Raw genomic sequence first — 20,442 nt, 5'->3', positions numbered from 1 at the left:
CTATGAAGGATTTTGATATTTGAGACAGATTATTTCCCAGAATAACTGTTGCCAAGATTAAGGAAAGTATTTCTGTTGGTCCACAAATCGAAGTCATCAATGACAAGTAATTCAAAGAACTTCTAGCAGGACCAAAGAAAATCTCATGGAAGGTTTTCAAGGATGTTGCTGGAAGTTTTCTTGGCAACTACAGAGCAACTACATGCAGCTGGTTGACAAGAAGCTCCAAGCATATAAAATTATGAGGTGCAACAAGTCACTAAAGATTCATTTTCTGCATTCCCATTCAGACTTCTTCCCTGCAAATCTTGGTGCTGTCAGTGACAAGCATAGTGAAAAGTTTCATCGTGACAATGTAATCTTGAAGAACTGTATCAGGGCAACTGGAATCTACAGCACCAGCTATTTTTGCTGAACACTTACGTGAGAAGCCTCAGACACTGAGTACAAACATCAAAACAGTTTTAGCTTAGCTGAACTATTGCAAAGTGTCAGCACTGTTATGCAATTAAATACATTATATTTAATAAAAGTTAATTTCTTGTTTCTCCAACTTCCTAAGTGATACAATGAGTATGACATTACATTTGTGTTCAGCTTTGAGGTGTATCATAAACAAAAAAATTCAGAGGAAGCAACACTTTCAAAAAAAAATTGCTGTCCAGTGTAATTTTTCAGTAAACTGGTTTTGTAACAATGAACTTCTGAATTTTGAAACAAAAAACTCAAAGCAAGTTATAGAATTTCAATGATGTTGCAGGTTTATTTTGGAACAAAAACAGTTCTTTTTTTAAAAACCACAACACACATGTCGAATCCTCATGTGACAACCATGCCATTCTGCATGCTAGTAGAGCACGTGTACCATTTTAATTGAAGACTTATTTACTACAAACATAACTTGATTTGAGACCCTGCTAGCCTCTATGCAATGCTTTTGTTCACACAATGCAAAATATTATAGTAAAATATAGTAAAACCAAATTTGTGAAAAATTTTGAGCGCAAGATCAAATTTCCTGAATACTAAAGTTGATGCATGCAACAACTACGATTATCCAAGACTGAGCATTCTGCTATTACATCCTCTTAGCATTGAACTATTGATCAATTCTCTAAATACAAAAGTAAGTTATGCTTCAGATATATATGGTACTGAAAAGATCATTTTGGAGTATTGTATGCAATATTGTATTTCTTACCCAAGTGAGAATGTTGAATCATCTTGAATTTTACAATGAAAATGAAGATTTAGAGGACACAATCATCAAAAGCATTATATGAAGGCAGTCCATTACCTGCACTGATATTATTCAGTTACAATCAAGACAACTGGATTCACTGGATGAATTCCTGCATCAGTAACTATTAAGAACTAATACAGTTTTATCGTACTGTAGAAGAACTGATAGTGTTCTAATTTGCTCTGTGTTTCATTTAAATACATAATTTGTTACTCAGACAAATAGTAGTCTTTTTATACCTTTTTAACAATTTCCATGAAACTTCAGCTAAATGAGGCAGCCAAAATATACTAGTCCCAATTAGACCAAAATATACTAGTCCCAATGTGTCCTGATTAACCGGAATCCACTGTCTGAATTACTAAAGAGCATATGGCTAAATTTAAATTTGAAAGCTCTGAAAATAGGAATATTTATAAACAATGTAGCTGTTGAATCCTTAAAATCCATTGGGAAGAGAACCTTCCCTCCATACTCAGTGTAACTCACATCAATTCCTTTTCATAGGATTGATTCTTGGCCAATTTCTAAAGTGAAGTAGTACGCTTCTTGACTGTTTACAAATATTTTCAGGGAAACCTTCAGAAGTTGATATTTACTATCTATCCAAAAGACGTCACCCACCCAGAGAATATCTTTTTAAAACTGATCTTTTTAGTGTTTCTCTAGAGATAAGTGAATAACCAACTCGATTAAAAATGTGTGCTGTGCTTATATTTTTAATGATGTTTGAAATGCAAATATCCGCTATAACAGGTTTTGGAAACTGAGTTATATTTTATATTGGCGATTTCTTTCACTCCACTTCACTAGAGCTCCCCTTTACAAACACTTTACTTTGCATTACAGCAGCAATTCTGTAATGACCTTTATACATAATGAACTTTGCTTCTCAAAGAATCTTAGTAATATAGTAAGCACTGTGGGCAAATAATTGCAACTTGCATTTCATTTAACATTTAGTTGAAGGCATAGTGTAAAATAAAACACCAATAATCCAGCAACTTCCAGGACTTTGGTGACTGGCAGATTTTCCACAACATCAGATATTATTCCTATGGATAGCCAATCTCACTTTTAATTTGCTTTAAGTTATTCAGAGCATAGTACAATTTTCGACGATCCAAGCAATACTACAGGAAATAAAATCCAGAGTTCAATGGGAGTGCAGGAACTGGGACCCTGGTGAGTTTAAAAGGACCTCGGGAAATATCTGCTACTGAGGTAAATGACCAACTAGCATCTGGAGAGCCAAATGTGAACTATTAGGATTTCAAATAAATTAACAAGCCACCTCTACTACCATGATAAGGTCAAACTCAGGTTGGAGGAGCAATACCGCACATTCCAACCACGTAGCCTCCACCTGATCAAATGAATGTCGATTTCTTCATCTTCCAATAATCCTACCCCCTCATTCTCTCTTATTCTATTCCATTATCCTGTCACCCCTTCTTCTCTTCACTTGCTCATCCCCTCCCTTTGATTCTCTTCCTCCTTCCCCATCTTCCATGGCTCACTATCCCCTCTTATTAGATTCCTTTCTCTTCAATCCTTTACCTCTTCCAGGTAAAGAAGCTTTACATCCCAGCTTCTTTATTCCTTCCCTCACCCATCTTAATTCCCACCTGGTCTCAACTATCAACTGCCAGCATGTCCTCCTTCCCCACCCCCACCCACCTTATTTTGGCTTCTGTCCCCTTCTTTTCCAGTCCTAATGAAGGGCCTCGACCCAATACATCAACTGTTTATTCCCCTCTATAAATGCTGCCTGACTTGATAAATTCCACCAAACATGGCCCATCAAATTATTCCGCTTTTACTTTGCATGTATAACAAGCATTCCCAGCATCTTAAAACCTTTTCAATGCATGTCATTACAGTCTGATGCTCAGACACAAATACAGAATACAAGCTGTAAATATTAGTTCAACAAAGTGGCATCTTTGAATAGGTTGACTTATCAAAATTATTTTAATACAACCTAACAATATGACTTCGTAATACTCATCTGACCACAGTTGTCTTTGCAAAAGCTTACACTACAAAGTCACACCTACAAAATGCTGGAGGAACTCAGCAAGCCTGGAAAAAGAGTATAGTCGATGTTTTGGGCCGAGACCTTTCATGAGTTGAAACATCGATTGTACTCTTTTCCATAAATGCTGCCTGGCCTGCTGAGTTTTTCCAGCATTTTGCGTGTTGCTTAGATTTCTAGCATCTCCAGATTTTCTCGTTTGTGAAAGTCACACATAATTATGGAGAAAATGAAGTTTACTAAAATTCATTGCTGATCTGGTGCTATAACTGTTCTTCATTTTAATCAATCACAGAGAAGCCATAAATTGCAGTGAAATACTTTTAGAAGCCCAAAGGCTTGGGGTTAAAATGTCCGTTTACAAAGTAGTATCATATTTGGGAGGTTTAAGAAAATACAGCCTAAAATCAACCAAGGATATAGTGTATGATGGTAGACTGGGAAGAAATTACCAATAACAAGAGGAAGAAGTTAAAAGAATTTATTTCTCTGTGCCCAGTGTAGAAGGTATTAAAAAACCCTCTCGACAAACTAGAAACATTCAAATCTTGTACATGGTTTACAACATTGACCTAATTGTGAAAAAAGTTCACTGCTGACCGCATTTAAATTGAGAGCAGCACTTTAGCAAGGGATGATGGTCATTACAGAGAATGGAGTGGCTTTGAAATCAAAATGAAGTTGAAATGAGTAGCCACAAATTATTAGTTATTTGTCCTGGTTTGAAGCAACATTTAAATAGTTACAAATTATCATGTTTGCATTTTTAGTACATTGCACTCTATCTAGCTCTGCCAAATAACTATATAACAACCACAGCACAGAAACAGGCTATCTCGGTCCTTCTAGTCCATGCCAATCGCTTACTCTCACCTACTCCCACTGACCTGCACTCAGCCTATAACCCTCCATTCCTTTCCTGACCATATACCTATCCAGTTTTACTTTAAATGACAATATCGAACCTGCCTCTACCACTTCTACTGGAAGCTCGTTCCACACAGCTACCACTCTGAGTAAAGTTCCCCCTTGTGTTACCTCTAAACTTTTGCCCCCTAACTCTCAACTTATGTCCTCTTGTTTGAATCTCCCCTACTCTCAATGGAAAAAGCCTATCCACGTTAACTCTATCTATCCCCCTCATAATTTTAAATACCTCTATCAAGTCCCCCCTCAACCTTCTACACTCCAAAGAATAAAGACCCAACTTGTTCAACCTTTCTCTGTAACTTAGGTGCTGAAACCCAGGTAACATTCTAGTAAATCTCCTCTGTACTCTCCCTACTTTGTTGACATCTTTCCTATAATTTGGTGACCAGAACTGTACACAATACTCCAAATTTGGCCTCACCAATGTCTTGTACAATTTTAACATTACATCCCAACTCCTATACTCAATGCTCTGATTTGTAAAGGCCAGCATATCAAAAGCTTTCTTCACCACCCTATCCACATGAGATTCCACCTTCAGGGAACTATGCACCATTATTCCTAGATCACTCTGTTCTACTGCATTCTTCAATGCCCTACCATTTACCATGCATGTCCTATTTTGATTATTCCTACCAAAATGTAGCACCTCATACTTATCAGCATTAAACTCCACCTGCCATCTTTCAGCCACTCTTCTAACTGGCCTAAATCTCTCTGCAAGCTTTGAAAACCTACTTCATTATCCACAATGCCACCTATCTTAGTATCATCTGCATACTTTCTAATCCAATTTACCACCCCATCCTACCCCAAATAAATTAAACTGCTCACCTATATCAAAGGACAACAAAGTAATAACTATCCAAACAAGCTGACCCATTGATTTGAGATTACCTTTCCAAAAGGTAATAAAACAGTAAGAAATATTTAAGCACTTTTTAAAATTCTTCCTACAGAATTGTTCTGTTTTGCAATATCACAACATACAAGTTACAATTGACAACCTGATTGGCACATTTTAAAATAACAAATGCACACATTTAACTTAATTTTAAGCTACAATCCAACCACAAAATATCAACGAATATCCTTGGACACACCATTTGGCCTCAGGTTTTCTAGCAAAGGATTCTAACTAAACAAGGCAAAACAACTTTGCATTATTTGGTTTGTGGATGCACAAGATCAGTGCATAAAACAGGAACCACAACACTAAACACTGAAATGTTAAATGAAATTCAAATAGTGAAAAACTGCCTGGTACAATCAATAATTTAGCTTTTTTTTTAAAAAAACAAAAACTCTGGTCATTAATACCCAAACAGCTTAATATCTGAAAACACTAATTCCCTCACCACCTTCCTACCAGCTCCAAATAGATTTACACAACTCAGCTGCTTTAAAATAAAAGAAAGTAGAGCTGGTGCAATAAATAGTGCAATAAATATTATCACTACTAATCAGGCTACAGATATTCCTGTTGTCAATTGAACCAGTTTTAGACTGCCTGTGGAAAAATATGCAGCAAGGCCAGCATTTATTACCAACCCTTAGGAGGACTTAAGAAGTTCAATAAAGTATCTATCAAATGTACAGGGAAAAAAGTACAACAGAATTTATTAAATGTTTGACCCTGTGAAGATTGAGGATGAGCAAATTTTATTTATTTATTTGTTGAGATACAATTCAGAGTAGGCCCTTCTGGTCCTACGAGCCATGTTGTCCAGCAATCCACCAATTTAATCCTAGCCTAATCAAGGGACAATTTACAGTGACTAATTAACCTACCAACTTGTACTTCTTTGGACTGTGGGAGGAAACTGGAGCACCCAGAGGAAGCCCATAAGAACATGGGGTGAACGTACAAACTCCCTATAGGCAGTGGCGAGAATATTTCAAAGCAAGAATAATGTGTAGCTTGGAGAAGAGTCAGCAAGTAATGTTCCCCATCATGTTTGCAAAGTTCCCCTCATTTACTGTTCACATGCTTCTTAGTGGTGGAGGTCATGGTTTGGGGAGTGCTATTGTAGTAGTCTAAGTGAATAAATGCAACGTACTTTGTAGATAGCACCTGCTGCAGACTGCAGTTGGAAGGAATGGATTAGTATTATTGTATACAATATATTGTATAACATATAGTATAATGTTATTATGATTGGCCCAGTTAACCTTTTGAACAATTACAGTTCCAAAATATCAATAGCGAAGGAGTCTACAATGGCAAAGACAGTATCAAAAGGTAGGTAGTCATACTCTCTTTTATTGGAGCTCACTGCCTGGAACTTCTAAATAATGCAACTACTATTTACCCCTTCGATTAACTCACACTAACGTTACTGAATTTCATTTGCCAATATTTGCAACTTTATTATGTCCTCTTGTAACATGTTGCAAATTTCTTCATTACTGACCACCTCTCCTAACTTCAGTAGCATCTACAAATTTAAATTCCAAAGCTGAGGACTTCCCATTTAAGGTCATCTTTATAACCTACATCCTATCACTGAATCACCCTAAATAGCTCCAATTAGTTGATACTCAATCAACTGTTTCTAAAGATCTTGTCTAATTACCATTTCCTCTCACTGCAGAATAATTGGGTAGTCCTTTGCACAGTATGTCCTCATATTTCATACTGTAATTACTTCATTAACCAGTACTCCTCATCAGGTCAACCCTTAGGACCAAAGATGATTCACTTCTACTCCGGTTCAGAAGTGACTGATGAAGGCAGTATCAGACCTGGAGATTCAATTACATACTGGGCAGGATTGTCCCTGATGGGCAAGGCAGATTGGTCATTTGCCAGATGGTGCACTCCTTCTATCATACTTTGGAGGGGCAGAGTGAAGTTATGATGGCACTACACAGCAATTCCTTTCTTGCATGTTTGGAAACAGCTCTATTTCTATCTTTGATATCTCTATTTTTCCTTTTCAAGGTTACTTTGAAGACCCTGACTGGTTCTTTGCGGGAATGGGACCCGCTCTCAGGGCCTCACAACCAAGCACACAGCCTGGAAGACTAGCTTGCCGTCAGGGTGCTGGATTTTTGTGGCTCTGGAGATGGGCCAGTGCCCGACTGAGACATCGCAGGAGAACATGGAATATCGAGAGCAGCAGGTTAGCTGCAGTGGGGCCGACTCTCTGGGTTCAGAGCTTGGAAAAAGCAGAGCAACAGACTTTTAACATCGTAAATTAGCAAGTTGTTTGTTATGTCTTCTTTTACACCTCTTTTTCCCTTATTAGGGAGAGAGAGAGAGCCTGTGGTACACCAAATTACCAGGTGAACGAGTAGTCTTTAGGCTACTGCAAGTCTGTCTTTATTGATGCTTTGCTGCACGCTTCAGTGCTCGGTGGAGGGCGCTAATGCTGGTGGGTGGGGTGTCACTGCCTTGCTGCTGCTTGTGTGTGGGAGGGGGAGCTGGGGGGGGCTTTGGGGTTCTAAAAGTTGACTACCATTCGTTCTTTGGGGCATTCATCTGTTTTCGTGGATGTTTGGGGAAAAAAGAATTTCAGAATGTATATTGTATACATTTTTCTGACACTAAATATACCTATTGAAACCATTTTACATTGGCCTACGCATTTCCAAAGCATTGACTCAAGAGACTTATTGTGATCCCAAATGTACCTTCTCTAATTTGAGCAGCTAAGGGACACAGATTCCCCAACAGTCACTGCTGATATTGCGGTCTCCCATCAAACCTCCATCTCCTCCCCACCTGTCAAGTTAGCTCTGAGAACGTTTGGATTTTCTCTTCATCCAGCAATCACTTCCCATGACAAAGCTTGGAACTATGCTCGTCTGGAATGGGCCATTGCCTGCAGGTGTTTGCTCTAGGCTGTGCAATTCTTGGAAGCATAAAGGCCAGAGATCACTGCTAACTGGTGAACCACAAAATATCTGCCAAGTATTTAGTCTTAATTTTCAATGAGTCACTTTTCGCTGTCAGCTAGAAATAGTGCTCTGAGGTGAATTTCATCATTGCTATCTGCCTTCACCGAAGGTTTCATCCAAGATGTGGAAAGTGGTCCACATTTTTCAGGAGAAAAGATTGATCAGAATGTTATCTTCCACAATTGGGTTGTTGAATACTCCATTATCACTGTGGGACTCCTCCTAATCAACTGTAACAGTAATGATCACACCAAAGCTGATGGCTGTTAAATGCAGCTCTGAGCATTTAGACTATGTAGACACACAACTGTTATTTTCTTAACTTCAGCAATTTAGGCATTCTGCAAGGTCTTGATTTGTTTCAATGACACAAGATTTGGCAATTAAAAAATGATTTCCCATTATATACAAAACATAATTTTTACATATGAAGGTGGCCAATCAGCCCCTCAAACTTGTGAAACCATTCAGCAAGCTCATGGCTGATCTACCTTAAAACTATTGTTAAAACTACTGTCTTATCCCCAATTCTTCCAAAAAATTCAGAAATTACTCAATTCCTCTTCTGAATGAAATCAATGACATTATAGTATTTTAGGTAGAGAAATCCAAGTCATATTTTGAAACTGTACCCCATAGTTTCAGAAAATAAAATTTAATGTATGAATAAACTATTTAACCCCTCCAGTTTGCTCTCCCATTTAAAATGACCATTCATCTCAGTATCCCATTCAACTCTTCCCCCCACCTATACACGTCAATACCATTTTTACGTAGAAATTTACCTATTGGTTGATTAAATGCATTCAGCAAATTGGACTCCATAGCTCTCTGTGAAAAAAGGTTACAAAATCACCATCCTCTGCGGAAAAAAAATCCTCATCTCAAAGTATATATATATATTACTATAATACCATGAGATTCATCTTCTTGCAGGTATTTACAGGAAAAAGAAATACAATAGAATTTTATAGAAAACAATACATAAAAAGACTGACAAAAACCTATCTGTAATGTGCAAAAAGACAAACTGCGCAAAAATAATAATGAGAAAATGTTGTGAAGAGTCACTGAAAGTGAGCTTACAATTGTAGAGTAGTGGTGAATGAAGTTATCCAGACTAGTTCAAGAGTCTGTTGACTGTAAAGTCCTCAGCCACAGACCGGGGAAATATGCTCCTCACTTTCAACCTGTCCAGCCTTGTAAGAATTTAGCAAGTTACAATTATATTCCCTCACATTCAACTAATCTTTTACAAATATAAATTAATCCAATTTCATCTCAAAGGATAGTTGTGTCCATCCAGGAGTCTATCATGTGAACTCTTGCTGTACAGCCTGTCCATATCCATTCTTAAATAAGAAAGACAAGTCTGCACATAATACTCCAGCTATGGTCTTCCATTCAATTGTGACAAACCATCCTTACTCATTTACTCAAATCCTCTTGCAATGAAGGGCAACATATCAACTGTCTGAACAGCTTCATCTGCATGCTTGCTTACAGTGACTGCTGTACAGGAACACCCAAGTCACTTTGCATATTAACATTTCCTAATCTAATACCACACGCAATACTCTGCCATTTGGTTTCACTTACTGTGTTAGAGAACTTCCATTAATCCTTATCATGTTGCATCTGCAAAATTTCTGCTCACTAGTTCAATTGATCCCAGTCACCTTGAAGCCCCTTTGCATTATCCTCACAGATTCCACCTAGTCTAGAATAATCGAACTTCAAATTAGTACATCCACCCCACCATTTTACAAGTCATTAATTTATAATATGAATAGCTGACACCTAAGCACTGAAGACTGCATTAGCCCACTAGTTATCATCTACCTTGCCAAAAAAGATCCATTTATTCCCAAACTGTTTCCTGTCTGTCAATCAACTTTCAATCTTTGCCGAGACATCAACCCAAAGTCACACTTTAACTTTACACACCAACTTTTTAAATACAGGATGTAACAAGGCACCACATCAATTGAGTTTCTTTTATCATTTACCAACCTTTCCAGGAGCTTTGGCAAACGACCCTTTTGCAGGAATCCATGTCTGAACGTACTGATATTTTCCCAAAGGTATTTAATTACTCTATCCTTTTATAGTTATCACCAGCATATTCCTTAATGGTGATATTAGCCTATCTAGACTATAGATCTACATTTTCTCTCCCCCTTTTTCCTAAAAGAAAAATGAGGTTATGTTTTCAACAATCTACTGAATACTGGAAAATGCTAACCATTGCATTCATTATTCTTTATTAATCCTCATGATTTCCAAGATGGCGGCACGACGCAGCTTGCAGCTGCCACTTCAGAGCTGATTATCTGTTATTTGTGAAGCAGGGTGCAGTGTGCAATCATAATCGATTGAAAACAGATGTGGGAGCACGGAGGAACATCAGAAAATCTCCAGGAAGACCTTCTTTGTTGCTGCTGCGAGGTCTGGGTCTCTGCTGGGAAGAACAGGCCCCCAGTCCTTGGGGTCGCGCCGTCGATGGCCATTGGCAGGGCCGTCTTAATACGCTCGGCAGAGGATGGTGCTCGGAGAAGCTGTGCCAGAGGGGATGGTCGTCGGCTCGGAGGTTCGACGGACTCGGAGTCCGCTGCGGTCCGGTCACTTTCATTGTGTGCTGCATCTGCGAGGCTGAGTCGGGCGGCGCCATGGAATACCCGCGGGGGTATTCCCTTCTGCCGCCGGCGTGGGATGGGGAGTCTGTCGGGACCCTGGGGACTTGTGGAAACTGTGTGGTGATTTCTTTTGAACTTATAGTCCTTTAACATCTTTGGACTATTTTTACTGTGCCCATGGTCTGTTTTTTAATCAATTATGCTATTGTTTGCACTGTTGTAGCTATATGTTGTAACTATGTGGTTTTGTGCAGGTCTTGTAGCTTTAGTTTTTGGTCTTGTTTGTCTGGTGGATTTGGAGCTCCTTTCCGGGGAACATGCTAAGACGGTATCGCGATATTAATACGCAGCAGCCTCTCCGGACTTTGGATGGGGATTGCCAAACATTATGTGGATTTTCTGGTGTAGTCTGTTTTGTCATATGCTTTTGTGATATCATTCTGGAGGAACGCTGTCTCATTTTTTAACTGCATTGCATTTGTGGTTTCTAAATGACAATAAACTGAATCTGAATTATTTCCATAGTTCACTCTTTTATTACTGTGAGTGACAAATCATCTAGTCAATGGGTTTTTAAATCAACTTTCAGTACCATTAATTTCTTTAGACAATTTCCTTCCCTATGCTAATTTTATTCAGGTTCATTAGCTTTGTGGTTCCCTAACGTGTGTAAAGTTACTTGTGTTCCCATACGTGAAGTCAAAGCCAAAAGTATTTGTTTCTCCATGATACAAGGAGCTAAGAATATGATACAAATTTCTAAGAATAGGAGACCTACACTGCACTGACCGTTTTCCTTTCTGTGGAATCTGTATAGTCTATCATTTTTCCACAGGCAGGAGACTCAACCTATTTTAATCCTGTAGAATCCTCTAAACTCCTCTAAATATTGTGTAACGCCTCAATGAGGATGGCCCTTACTCTTCTAATCTCTACAGAATAACACACAATCCTAATCAATCTTTCTTTAAATGATAGACTCACAATGCCAAGAACCAAATGATGGAATTTTTACTGTTTTCCCTCATTAGAAAATAAAAAGAGCAAATATCAAGGAGTCTAGTTCCCCTGCATACCGCCCCCCCCACGCACACACACACAATCATGTGTCTTCAATGTATACATTTGAAAAAAAAACTTTATATTCAATAAACTCTAAGACTGCCTCATTTTAAACTCTACAATTTTAGAGAAGTCATCTCATGTCAAATAGATTCATGCATTTTAAAACTGTATTGCTAAATTACAGAATTTGAATATTTTGATTGAGACTTATATATTCTAAATGTATACACACAAAATGGCAAACAGAATTCAAAGCCATGATGCAAACTAAAATATATAAACTTTAAAGAAAGTAATTTACTTTTGCTCAATCAACACAAGATATTTCAAGATACATCAGGATGATGGCCAAGTAAGTTGACTAGTACTTGGGCCAATGATCCAGATACACAAATCTCAATATTCCATTTAGATAATTTAAATTAAATTAATGAATTAAATCAGGAATTAAATGCTAATATCAGTCTGACAATTATGACCACTGGATACTTATCAAACAAACATCCAATTTACTAAATGTCCTTCGAGGAATGCCTGTTTGGCCAATAGATACTCTAGATTCACCAATACGGTTAATACTAACTCTGCCACAATTAGGGACGACTGATAATTACTCAAAAACATACATATGCCATGTACAAATTTAAAAATCCAGACCTTTGACTATCAATAAGGAAATGTGAATGCAATTTAAAATGTATTTGAAATCTTCCATGATGCCTTTTGATCAACCACCCTTCTATAAATTCAAATTGTTGACTAAATTTACCAATTCCCATTTTATACTTACATCCAATAAATCGCAATCATGATTCATAAGTGGATTCACTTCATTCAACTCTGAGCTCGGAGTGTTACACTGTTTTTCTTGAGATAACATCAGGTATCCCACAGCTTCTTTCCGATTTCTTAAATGTAAGTTTGGGTCCTCGTCTAATCGTGGGCCTTCCAGCTTGTTAACAATAAAAATTCTTCTTTTAAAATATAAAAGGTTTTCTTTTAGAAATGCAGTTGAATTCCAAACCCTGTTTGAAGAGAATAGGCAAATTAATTTTCCAACCCGAACCATGCTTAATACACATTGATTTTTGTGATTATTTTGCTAACATTTGCAAAATAAAAAAGCTGACTTTCTCCAACAACATATTTCATAAGAGTTCAAACTTGAGCAAGATTAGTCACTTTGGCACAGCAGTCACCATGGCTCATGCTACCAGATTTTAAACTTGAAAAACAAGAGTTATTGGGCCAGTCTGGAAGGATTGTCAGATCTTTCTATCAGAGATCTCTGGTTACCTATAAAAAGGTTATTTTTATTTTTCTCTTGCCCTCCCCAGGAAAGTGAAGACTATTTCAGCCACCTAGTAACTAATCAGCCCCTTATCCAGGATAAGAATCAAACCTCAAGCCTATAGTGGCTGGGGTTTTGCATTTCAGGGGTAAAACACAGGCAGAGATAGCATAGTAGCTAGCATAACATTATCACAGCACCAGCAACACAGGTTCAATTCTGCAACTATCTTAAGGAGTTTGTATATTCACCCCATGACCATGAGGGTTTCCTCCCACATTCCAAGTTGGTATACTTAAGTTAATTGGGCAGCGCAGGCTTGCTGGGTAGAAAAGTCTGTTGCATCACTGAAATTATAAATTTAACAATGTATGTGTGCGCAAACATAGGCAACACCAACTTAAAACAAGACCTAGGTTTCACCACCACCACTTCTTATCAGAGTGTCTGATAGATGTGCCCTCTAACTAAGGAGTAGAAATAGTGAAGTTATTGTCCTCTGCCAGCAAATTATCATATAGTCCACAATTCTATCCTTCTCTGACAATTACCAAGACTAAATCACTTTGTATGCACTCATTCTGTGATATTGAACCTTAAGGTGAATTTCTGACATCGCTATTTCATTACCAGAACCACACATAATACAATTCAATGCACAACACACACAAAATCAGGCAGCGTTGATGGCAGCTTCAGCCCCCTTCCTTTTCGCTCCTGATGAAGGGTCTCAGCCCAAAACTTCAACTATGGAAATCCTTCCGCAGATGCCGCCAAACTTGCTGAGTAGCTCCAGCATTTTGTGAGTGTTACTGAAGCTTTGAATCTGCAGAAACCCGTGTCACTGTGATAAAAATCAACTTTATCCAACTTTACCCCTCCTTCTGCCGAAACCCTATTACCTATAAAATTAGCCATTCAAACACACTCCTGACCAGGTTCACATCTTCCTCCATTAACAAGAGGTCATCAAAAATAATGCCACCCAAGCCCTCATTTATGCAAACCACCCCTACTTGGCAACCATCGTTTGCCTTGACATTACCTCAAAATCTTTTGCTCAGTTCTCGGGTTCAGCCCAAGACGTACACTCTTGCGGACAAGAGATAACCTGGCACAGCAGCAGGGTAGAGAAACTGTGAAGTGGTGTGCTCTTTTCCTACTTCTATGGGACACAGGTGCTCTTAATCCATGGCCAAGGTTTTCAATGCCATTCTGAATGCCTGTTCTCCAATTCAGCCAGAGATATCAGCAACCAGCGGGGATGTTACATTATCTACAAGGCGGCCCTGGGAGATGATACATATGGGTTGTTTATTCTTCCTGTGAATTTAGAGTATTTCACAGAAACAGCATTGGTGGCATCTCTCCAGTGCCTTAAGGTGTCTGTGGAAGGTAGTCCAAGTAAAAGCAGCATATAAAAGGGCACTGCAGTCCAATGATCTTCAAATATCTACTCCTTCAACAGACCAAAGCATGATTTAGTAATTCATTTAAATACAAAAAACATGCCACCATCAAATGACTGCCTATATCACTGTTACACATTCAGGAATTTCCTATCTTATCATATTTCCTCTACCTTAATTTTCTCAGAAATTTATAAATGACCATCACTTGTTCTCCAGTGAATCTACAAAATTAGTTTCTGTGGTCAAATTTGATTGTTGAAAAGCACATAATGAAATTATGTAAAATGAGCAACAGTCCACAACTGTCATTCTGTATAAGATGATCAAATAGATTTGCTGAAATCCACTGAAATCTTCCAAAGAGGAAATCCAGCAATATGCCACGTTACAGTGCTATCTATCTAAGATATTGTGCTTCCATTTCAAACCTGCACATCTTACACAAGAGTTAATATTTGTAAAGTTCTTCTAATCTGTCATGGTAACATTATTCCTGTTATATGATGATGATGAACAAAATACTGTTATGTAGACCTAAAAAAGATGAATGTTATGAATTTTATTTGAAGTCCAATTTGGAATTTAATTGTATGTGATAATTAGAAATATCTTGATGGTGCTTCTTCCTATAGATGCTGCCTGGCCTGCTGCGTTCCACTAGCATTTTGTGTGTGTTGCTTGAATTTCCAGCATCTGCAGATTTCCTCGTGTTTGAGTTAATATTTGAGATAATTTCATCTAGTATTTAACTAAAGACATCATGCTTTAAGCAACACCAAGTGCATTTAAAGATAAAATATCATCAAGGCTACTACATATAATGAACATCTGATGTTATCTTTGGCAATGATACTTTTACACTACACAACAGAAAGCCAACATTCATTTGCGACTATTTTAAACACTAAAAATAATAAAATAAGCAGCTTTTCTTAGTTTTTAACTTCAAAAAAAACCTCAAACATTGTTGCTATGGAACTATCCGGACATAAACATGTACTTACACCTCAGAGCAACTTCAACGCCAAACATCCTCAAATTGGGACTATAATTTCTATATTTAAAATATTTTGTTTTATAAGCTACTAGGTTTAAAAACCATTTTTAAAATTCAGATTAAATTACTTGTTTTCTCATTCACATTAACATGGTTGAACAAAAGGATAATTCACGTTTCAAACTATACCAAGACTTCAATTTTACCAACCTAAAATGCGGCTAGAAAAGATGCCATAACATCAATATTCTGACAACAGTTTACTTTGTTACTTGAACTTTACTCATTACCTCATTTAAGTAGGAACCTTCCATTAAGATGGCAGCACGTTCAGTGCAGTGGCCTCTCGGGGGCCAACCAAACGTGCTTTGGTCTTCCTTAAATGTCTTTTTTTTTATGATCGCAAGACAATGCTGGACATTAAGAACTTCAAGTTCTGCAGGTCTAGACCCTCAGCTAGTCACTTGTTAGCAGAGGAGATGGACCTGGTGCAGACCATATTACTGCCTGCTACAGGAAGGCACCAGAGTCGGAGTGGAAAGGCAGTGTGCAGTCCAACAGCGAGTGATTGTCTTGGGCGTTTCTCTTGCAATCACAAGATCCTGGTACACAGTGGTAATGTAAAATGCTGCAAGTCCTTTTCCCTTGTTTACTCGCGAGACAGATGGCAGAGGAACTGCGTGGCCTCAGTTGTAGTCAGGTCTAGAGTTCAAGCCATGGGCTTGCATGTTGCAGCAGCCCAGGAGAGGTGACGCCGGAGGCTGTGTAGCGCAGCATCCATGCTGAGTTGGGGGTTGACCATTGGCCCCTCCTATCAGTGCTGCCATGCAATCTTCAATCAGTGGAATGACAAGCTAGATTGCGTGTGCGTGTATGTTTATCTGTGGACTGCTAAGAACTGCTTTTTCTTGCCAATAACACCTATGCACCATCAACTTAAAGGACATGTCACTCGGACTGCATTTTTTTTGCAACTGAATGTTTACTTGTTATCTAATTTGCGCCTTGTGCTGTGTACGACTGTTGGCACTGTGTTTTGTACCACAGCCCCAGAGGAACGCTGTTTTGTTTGCCTGTATTCATAGGTATTCATGAATGGCTGAATGATAATTAACCTTGTACTTGAATACAGAATTGAAATGGAAATCAATCATACAAAATAGCTTTATAGCTTAAAGCTTAACAGCAGAAAAATAACTCAGGGATAGTTTTCCTTTTAAATCTTCTGCACATTTTCAAATGCATAGTAACTAGCTTACCAGTAAGTTTCACACTGAAAGCACATTTGCAAAAACACAGCACATGCTTAACTCAGTAAAGTTATATGATTCATTTCTGTTGACCTAAAGCACAAGCAACTTAAGTGCACGTTTTAGCCTGACAAGTTAACTACTGTTAATGCACCAAATCCTAAATTGTGTTTTGTTATGCACAAATGAAAGTAATAACTTTGTCTTTCAATTGCCTCCAGCATACATAAGACATAGGAGTAGAATTAGGCTGTTTAGCCCATCAAGTCTGCTACACCACTCAATCAAGGCAGATGCTTTTTTCCCCTCTGTGTAAAGAGGAGAGTAAAATTATAAACCTAGAATCAAAATATTCAATAACAGTGAATTGGGGGGGGGGGGGGAAGGGGTGGTACTGGGCAAAGAGGAGATGGAAGGTGGATGGAAAAATAATCTTTCTAAAATAGTATGGAACAAAATGTTTTGGAAGAGTGATGAAAAGGGTATCCTGGCCTTCATAGGTCAGGGCATACAAGTTGGGATATTATGTCACAACTTTACAAGACACTGGCTGCATTTGGGGCAGGCCATGAAGGATATGGTTGTGCTGGAGAGCGAAGATGAGATTCACCAGGATGTCGCCCGGACTGCAGGACTTTTGTTATGGGGAAAGATTGGATAGGCTGGGTTTGTTTTCCCTGCAATAAAGGAGGCTCAGGTGTGACCTGCCAGTGGTCCATAAAATTATAGGCAGCATAGATAGGGCAGGCAATTTTTTGCCCATGGCAGTGGTTTCAAATACACAAGGGTGTAGTCTTAAAGTAAGAGGAAGTCTACCGGAGTAATACGAGTAAATAGGATTAGTGCAGATAGGCAAAAAGGTCAGTATAAACGTGGTGGGCCAAAGGTCCTAGTTCTGTGCTGTGCAACTCTATGACTAAGCTCTGAATGACACTAGGCAATTTCTGAGAACACACTGTACAGCTATATACTCAGAAATGGTCCAATCCCCAATGAACCACGCAAATCTTACAACATGACACTCTAACTTCTGAGCAACCTCGCGCTTTTTATTTACAAAATGGCATTCTTCTTTTGCTGGATCCAGCTCCCCGAGAAACGATTTCCCCCCCCCCGCCCCCCTCCCCATAAGTTTCACCAAAAACTACAAGCAATAGTTGAAACCCGAAGTCGCCTCTCCGTGGACTTCTGGGGCAGAAGGTACACATGGGGTGGGGTGGTGGGGGGGGGGGGGGGGTCATCTGTGGTTTCGTTTACAGAGCCCTCCCGTACCACCTGTCGCTCCCCAGCCAGAGGCAAAGCAGCCAAGCCTTGTGCTGGCGCTGCCCTCGCTCACGTTACGCCGTGTCAGTTGGTTGTCGGAGCGCCTGACCTCGGCAACAATGAATCCCCTCCTTGCCACATCGCTCAGTGCCAACCCCTTGATTTAAATGTCTTTCGGCTAAGCCACTTATTCTGAAAATATCTGAGTCGGTTACATTACCTATTCACTGACTCCCCTTTTCTTCCGCTTCCTTTAAAGTACTGTAAGAATTTGCAAACCCCCGCCGGTCTATATCTTTATCTCGTTTGGTTTGACTCGGTTGCTCCGTAGCGTCAGACATCTCCTGAGCAGCTTGTGACCAATAGGAATGTACCGTTTGCACCACGTGGTACAGTACTTCCTCAGCGCGCGGCTGGAGGAAACGGAAATGATTAGAGCATCGTGGGCTTTCTGGGAATTGAAGTCTCTGGTGTTTTGGTAAACATGATCATGTTTTCCTTTCCGTTCTGTTTATCCGCCCGCTACAGCCAGCGAAGTTTTCACCTGACGTCTTAAAATACTTGCATTCAAAATATGATTAATGACATATGTAGCCATTTAGCGTAAATTAAGTGGGGACGGAATGATAATATGACCAATCTTGAAGATTAACTAAAAAATAAACGTCTCTTTTCAGTATCTGTTCATCACAAATGTCATCCACCAGCACAAACAACTTGGGGGTAACAGGAAGTTGGCAGGAATCTACACTGTAAATGGTAAAGGTTGGCGATATTTCCCCACCTTACACTGTCGTACTGAAGGGTTTCGGCCCGAAATGTCAACTGCTTATTCCTCTGCCTGATGCTGAGTTCCTCCAGCATTTTGTGTGTGCTGCTGAAGTTTCCTTTTCTTCTCTCCTGTACTTTTCCCTTACAAAACAGCTGCCGTTATTCAAAAAAAAACAACCTTGCCCCTGTAAATAACCACGGTGCATCTGTTTTCCCATTCCTTTTTAAAGTTCTTTAACATACTCCAATTTCCCTGCAGCTCCTTATTTGAGTATTTAAAATGAAATTTCTGGCTCTGCACCAGAAATAATACTTGGCCCAGTCAAAAGTCATGTCCTGTGACTGGCGCATATTCTGCCCCTATTGCTTTCCACGATTGTAGCTGTTAAACAGTTGATCAAGGTGTTATGGTACTGTCTCGCTACCCTACTGCCTAATAGCTTTGAAATCCTTTACTTCATTCAACCTTACCTATCCCATCTTTGCCAGAACAATTCTAGCAACAGTTTCTCTTTCTGCCAATGTGCTGTTAAATCTGGGATCCTTTATGATCTCCATTTGGCTCCTTCCTCTTCTTCAATGTTTTGCTATCTTTTTGCCAATGTTGGGTCACGTTCATCGAGGGTACTGATAACATTCAGCATTTGGAACATAAGACATATTAACTATTTAGTCCTTAACCATACGTTGCCACGTTGTGGGCGGCACTTCCACATCTGGAGTCCTGAACTCAGTCACCTTTAGGAGGATTTATCCAGATTTATCAGGATAGGTGTGGACTGACTAGGATTTGTAGAGCTTTAGAGTAACTTTTTGTATTTTAGTTGTTTAGCTCTTTGAACAAATCAGAATTCCATTAATCTTTCAGATTGTTGAGGATGTTCTTGAGGCCTCTTTTCCTTAGCTGTTTAATTATCCACAGTTATTAATAACTAAGTGTGACTCGGCTGCAGAATGTTACTCTGCTCTGTGTATTGGATAGTGTTTTTGTTGTCCAGCAAGCTTCTGCTTTTGTATTTTGGGTCACTTCGTTTGGAACTGTTTATCAATAAAGAGCTCAGGATATTTTACTACAGTGAAGGTCCTATATAACTGCAGCTTAATGTCAGTTATTGAGAAATGTTGCTGGGGAAATTTAGCTCTCCAGCGTAGATGGTTTTGCATAGCCTTATAATGGTAAACAATAGCAACCAAGTTGCATGTGCACATTTCCAAGTGAAAATATGGTGAATTCTATCCTAGTAACGTACAGAAAATCCTGGAAGAGCTCAGCAAATCTGGCAGCATCTTTGGAGGTCTCGGCCAGAAATGTGAACTGTTTATTTCCCTCCACAGATGTTGCCTAACCTGCTGAGTTGCTCCAGCATTTTGTGTGCTGCTCAAGATTTCCAGCATTTGCAGAATCTCTTGTGTCTACTATCCTAGTAATGTGGCCTGCACATGCCCCACATATAAAACAGTCAAATTAAGGCACCGGTGGAACTGCTGGGTTACTGCTATTTTTTGAATGCCACGCTGCAGCCTATCACAAAACTGGATGCAGTTAAGAAGTCAAAAATCACCTCACCATCAAATAGCTTTATTCAATAGCACCGAGAGCTAATTACAAGTTAAATGTTGCATTATTTCTCTCTCTCTCTCTG

At 39.0% G+C, this 20,442-nt stretch overlaps 1 protein-coding gene across 2 annotated transcripts in view; it reads right to left on the bottom strand.

The window, feature by feature from the left end:
- LOC140734779 (adiponectin receptor protein 2-like) overlaps positions 1 to 18,380 on the bottom strand; it is a 70,687-nt gene extending 52,307 nt beyond the window's left edge. Inside the window, exons 1-3 of one of the 2 annotated variants that reach the window (XM_073059273.1) lie at positions 18,249 to 18,380; positions 14,152 to 14,565; positions 12,606 to 12,840 (exon numbers count right to left, since the gene is read on the bottom strand). In XM_073059273.1, the coding sequence (XP_072915374.1) occupies positions 12,606 to 12,695 (90 nt within the window). In that variant the 5' untranslated portion in view covers positions 12,696 to 12,840; positions 14,152 to 14,565; positions 18,249 to 18,380. The remainder of the gene's footprint in view (positions 1 to 12,605; positions 12,841 to 14,151; positions 14,566 to 18,248) is intronic. The other variant, XM_073059272.1, reaches the window with a different exon arrangement.
- Positions 18,381 to 20,442: the final 2,062 nt, after the last annotated feature.

This window comes from Hemitrygon akajei, chromosome 10 (genome assembly GCF_048418815.1).
Source record: "Hemitrygon akajei chromosome 10, sHemAka1.3, whole genome shotgun sequence".
NCBI classification, from domain to species: domain Eukaryota; kingdom Metazoa; phylum Chordata; class Chondrichthyes; order Myliobatiformes; family Dasyatidae; genus Hemitrygon; species Hemitrygon akajei.
Note: the sequence above shows the minus strand (reverse complement) of the source record. Positions and strands in the feature narration are given on the sequence as shown.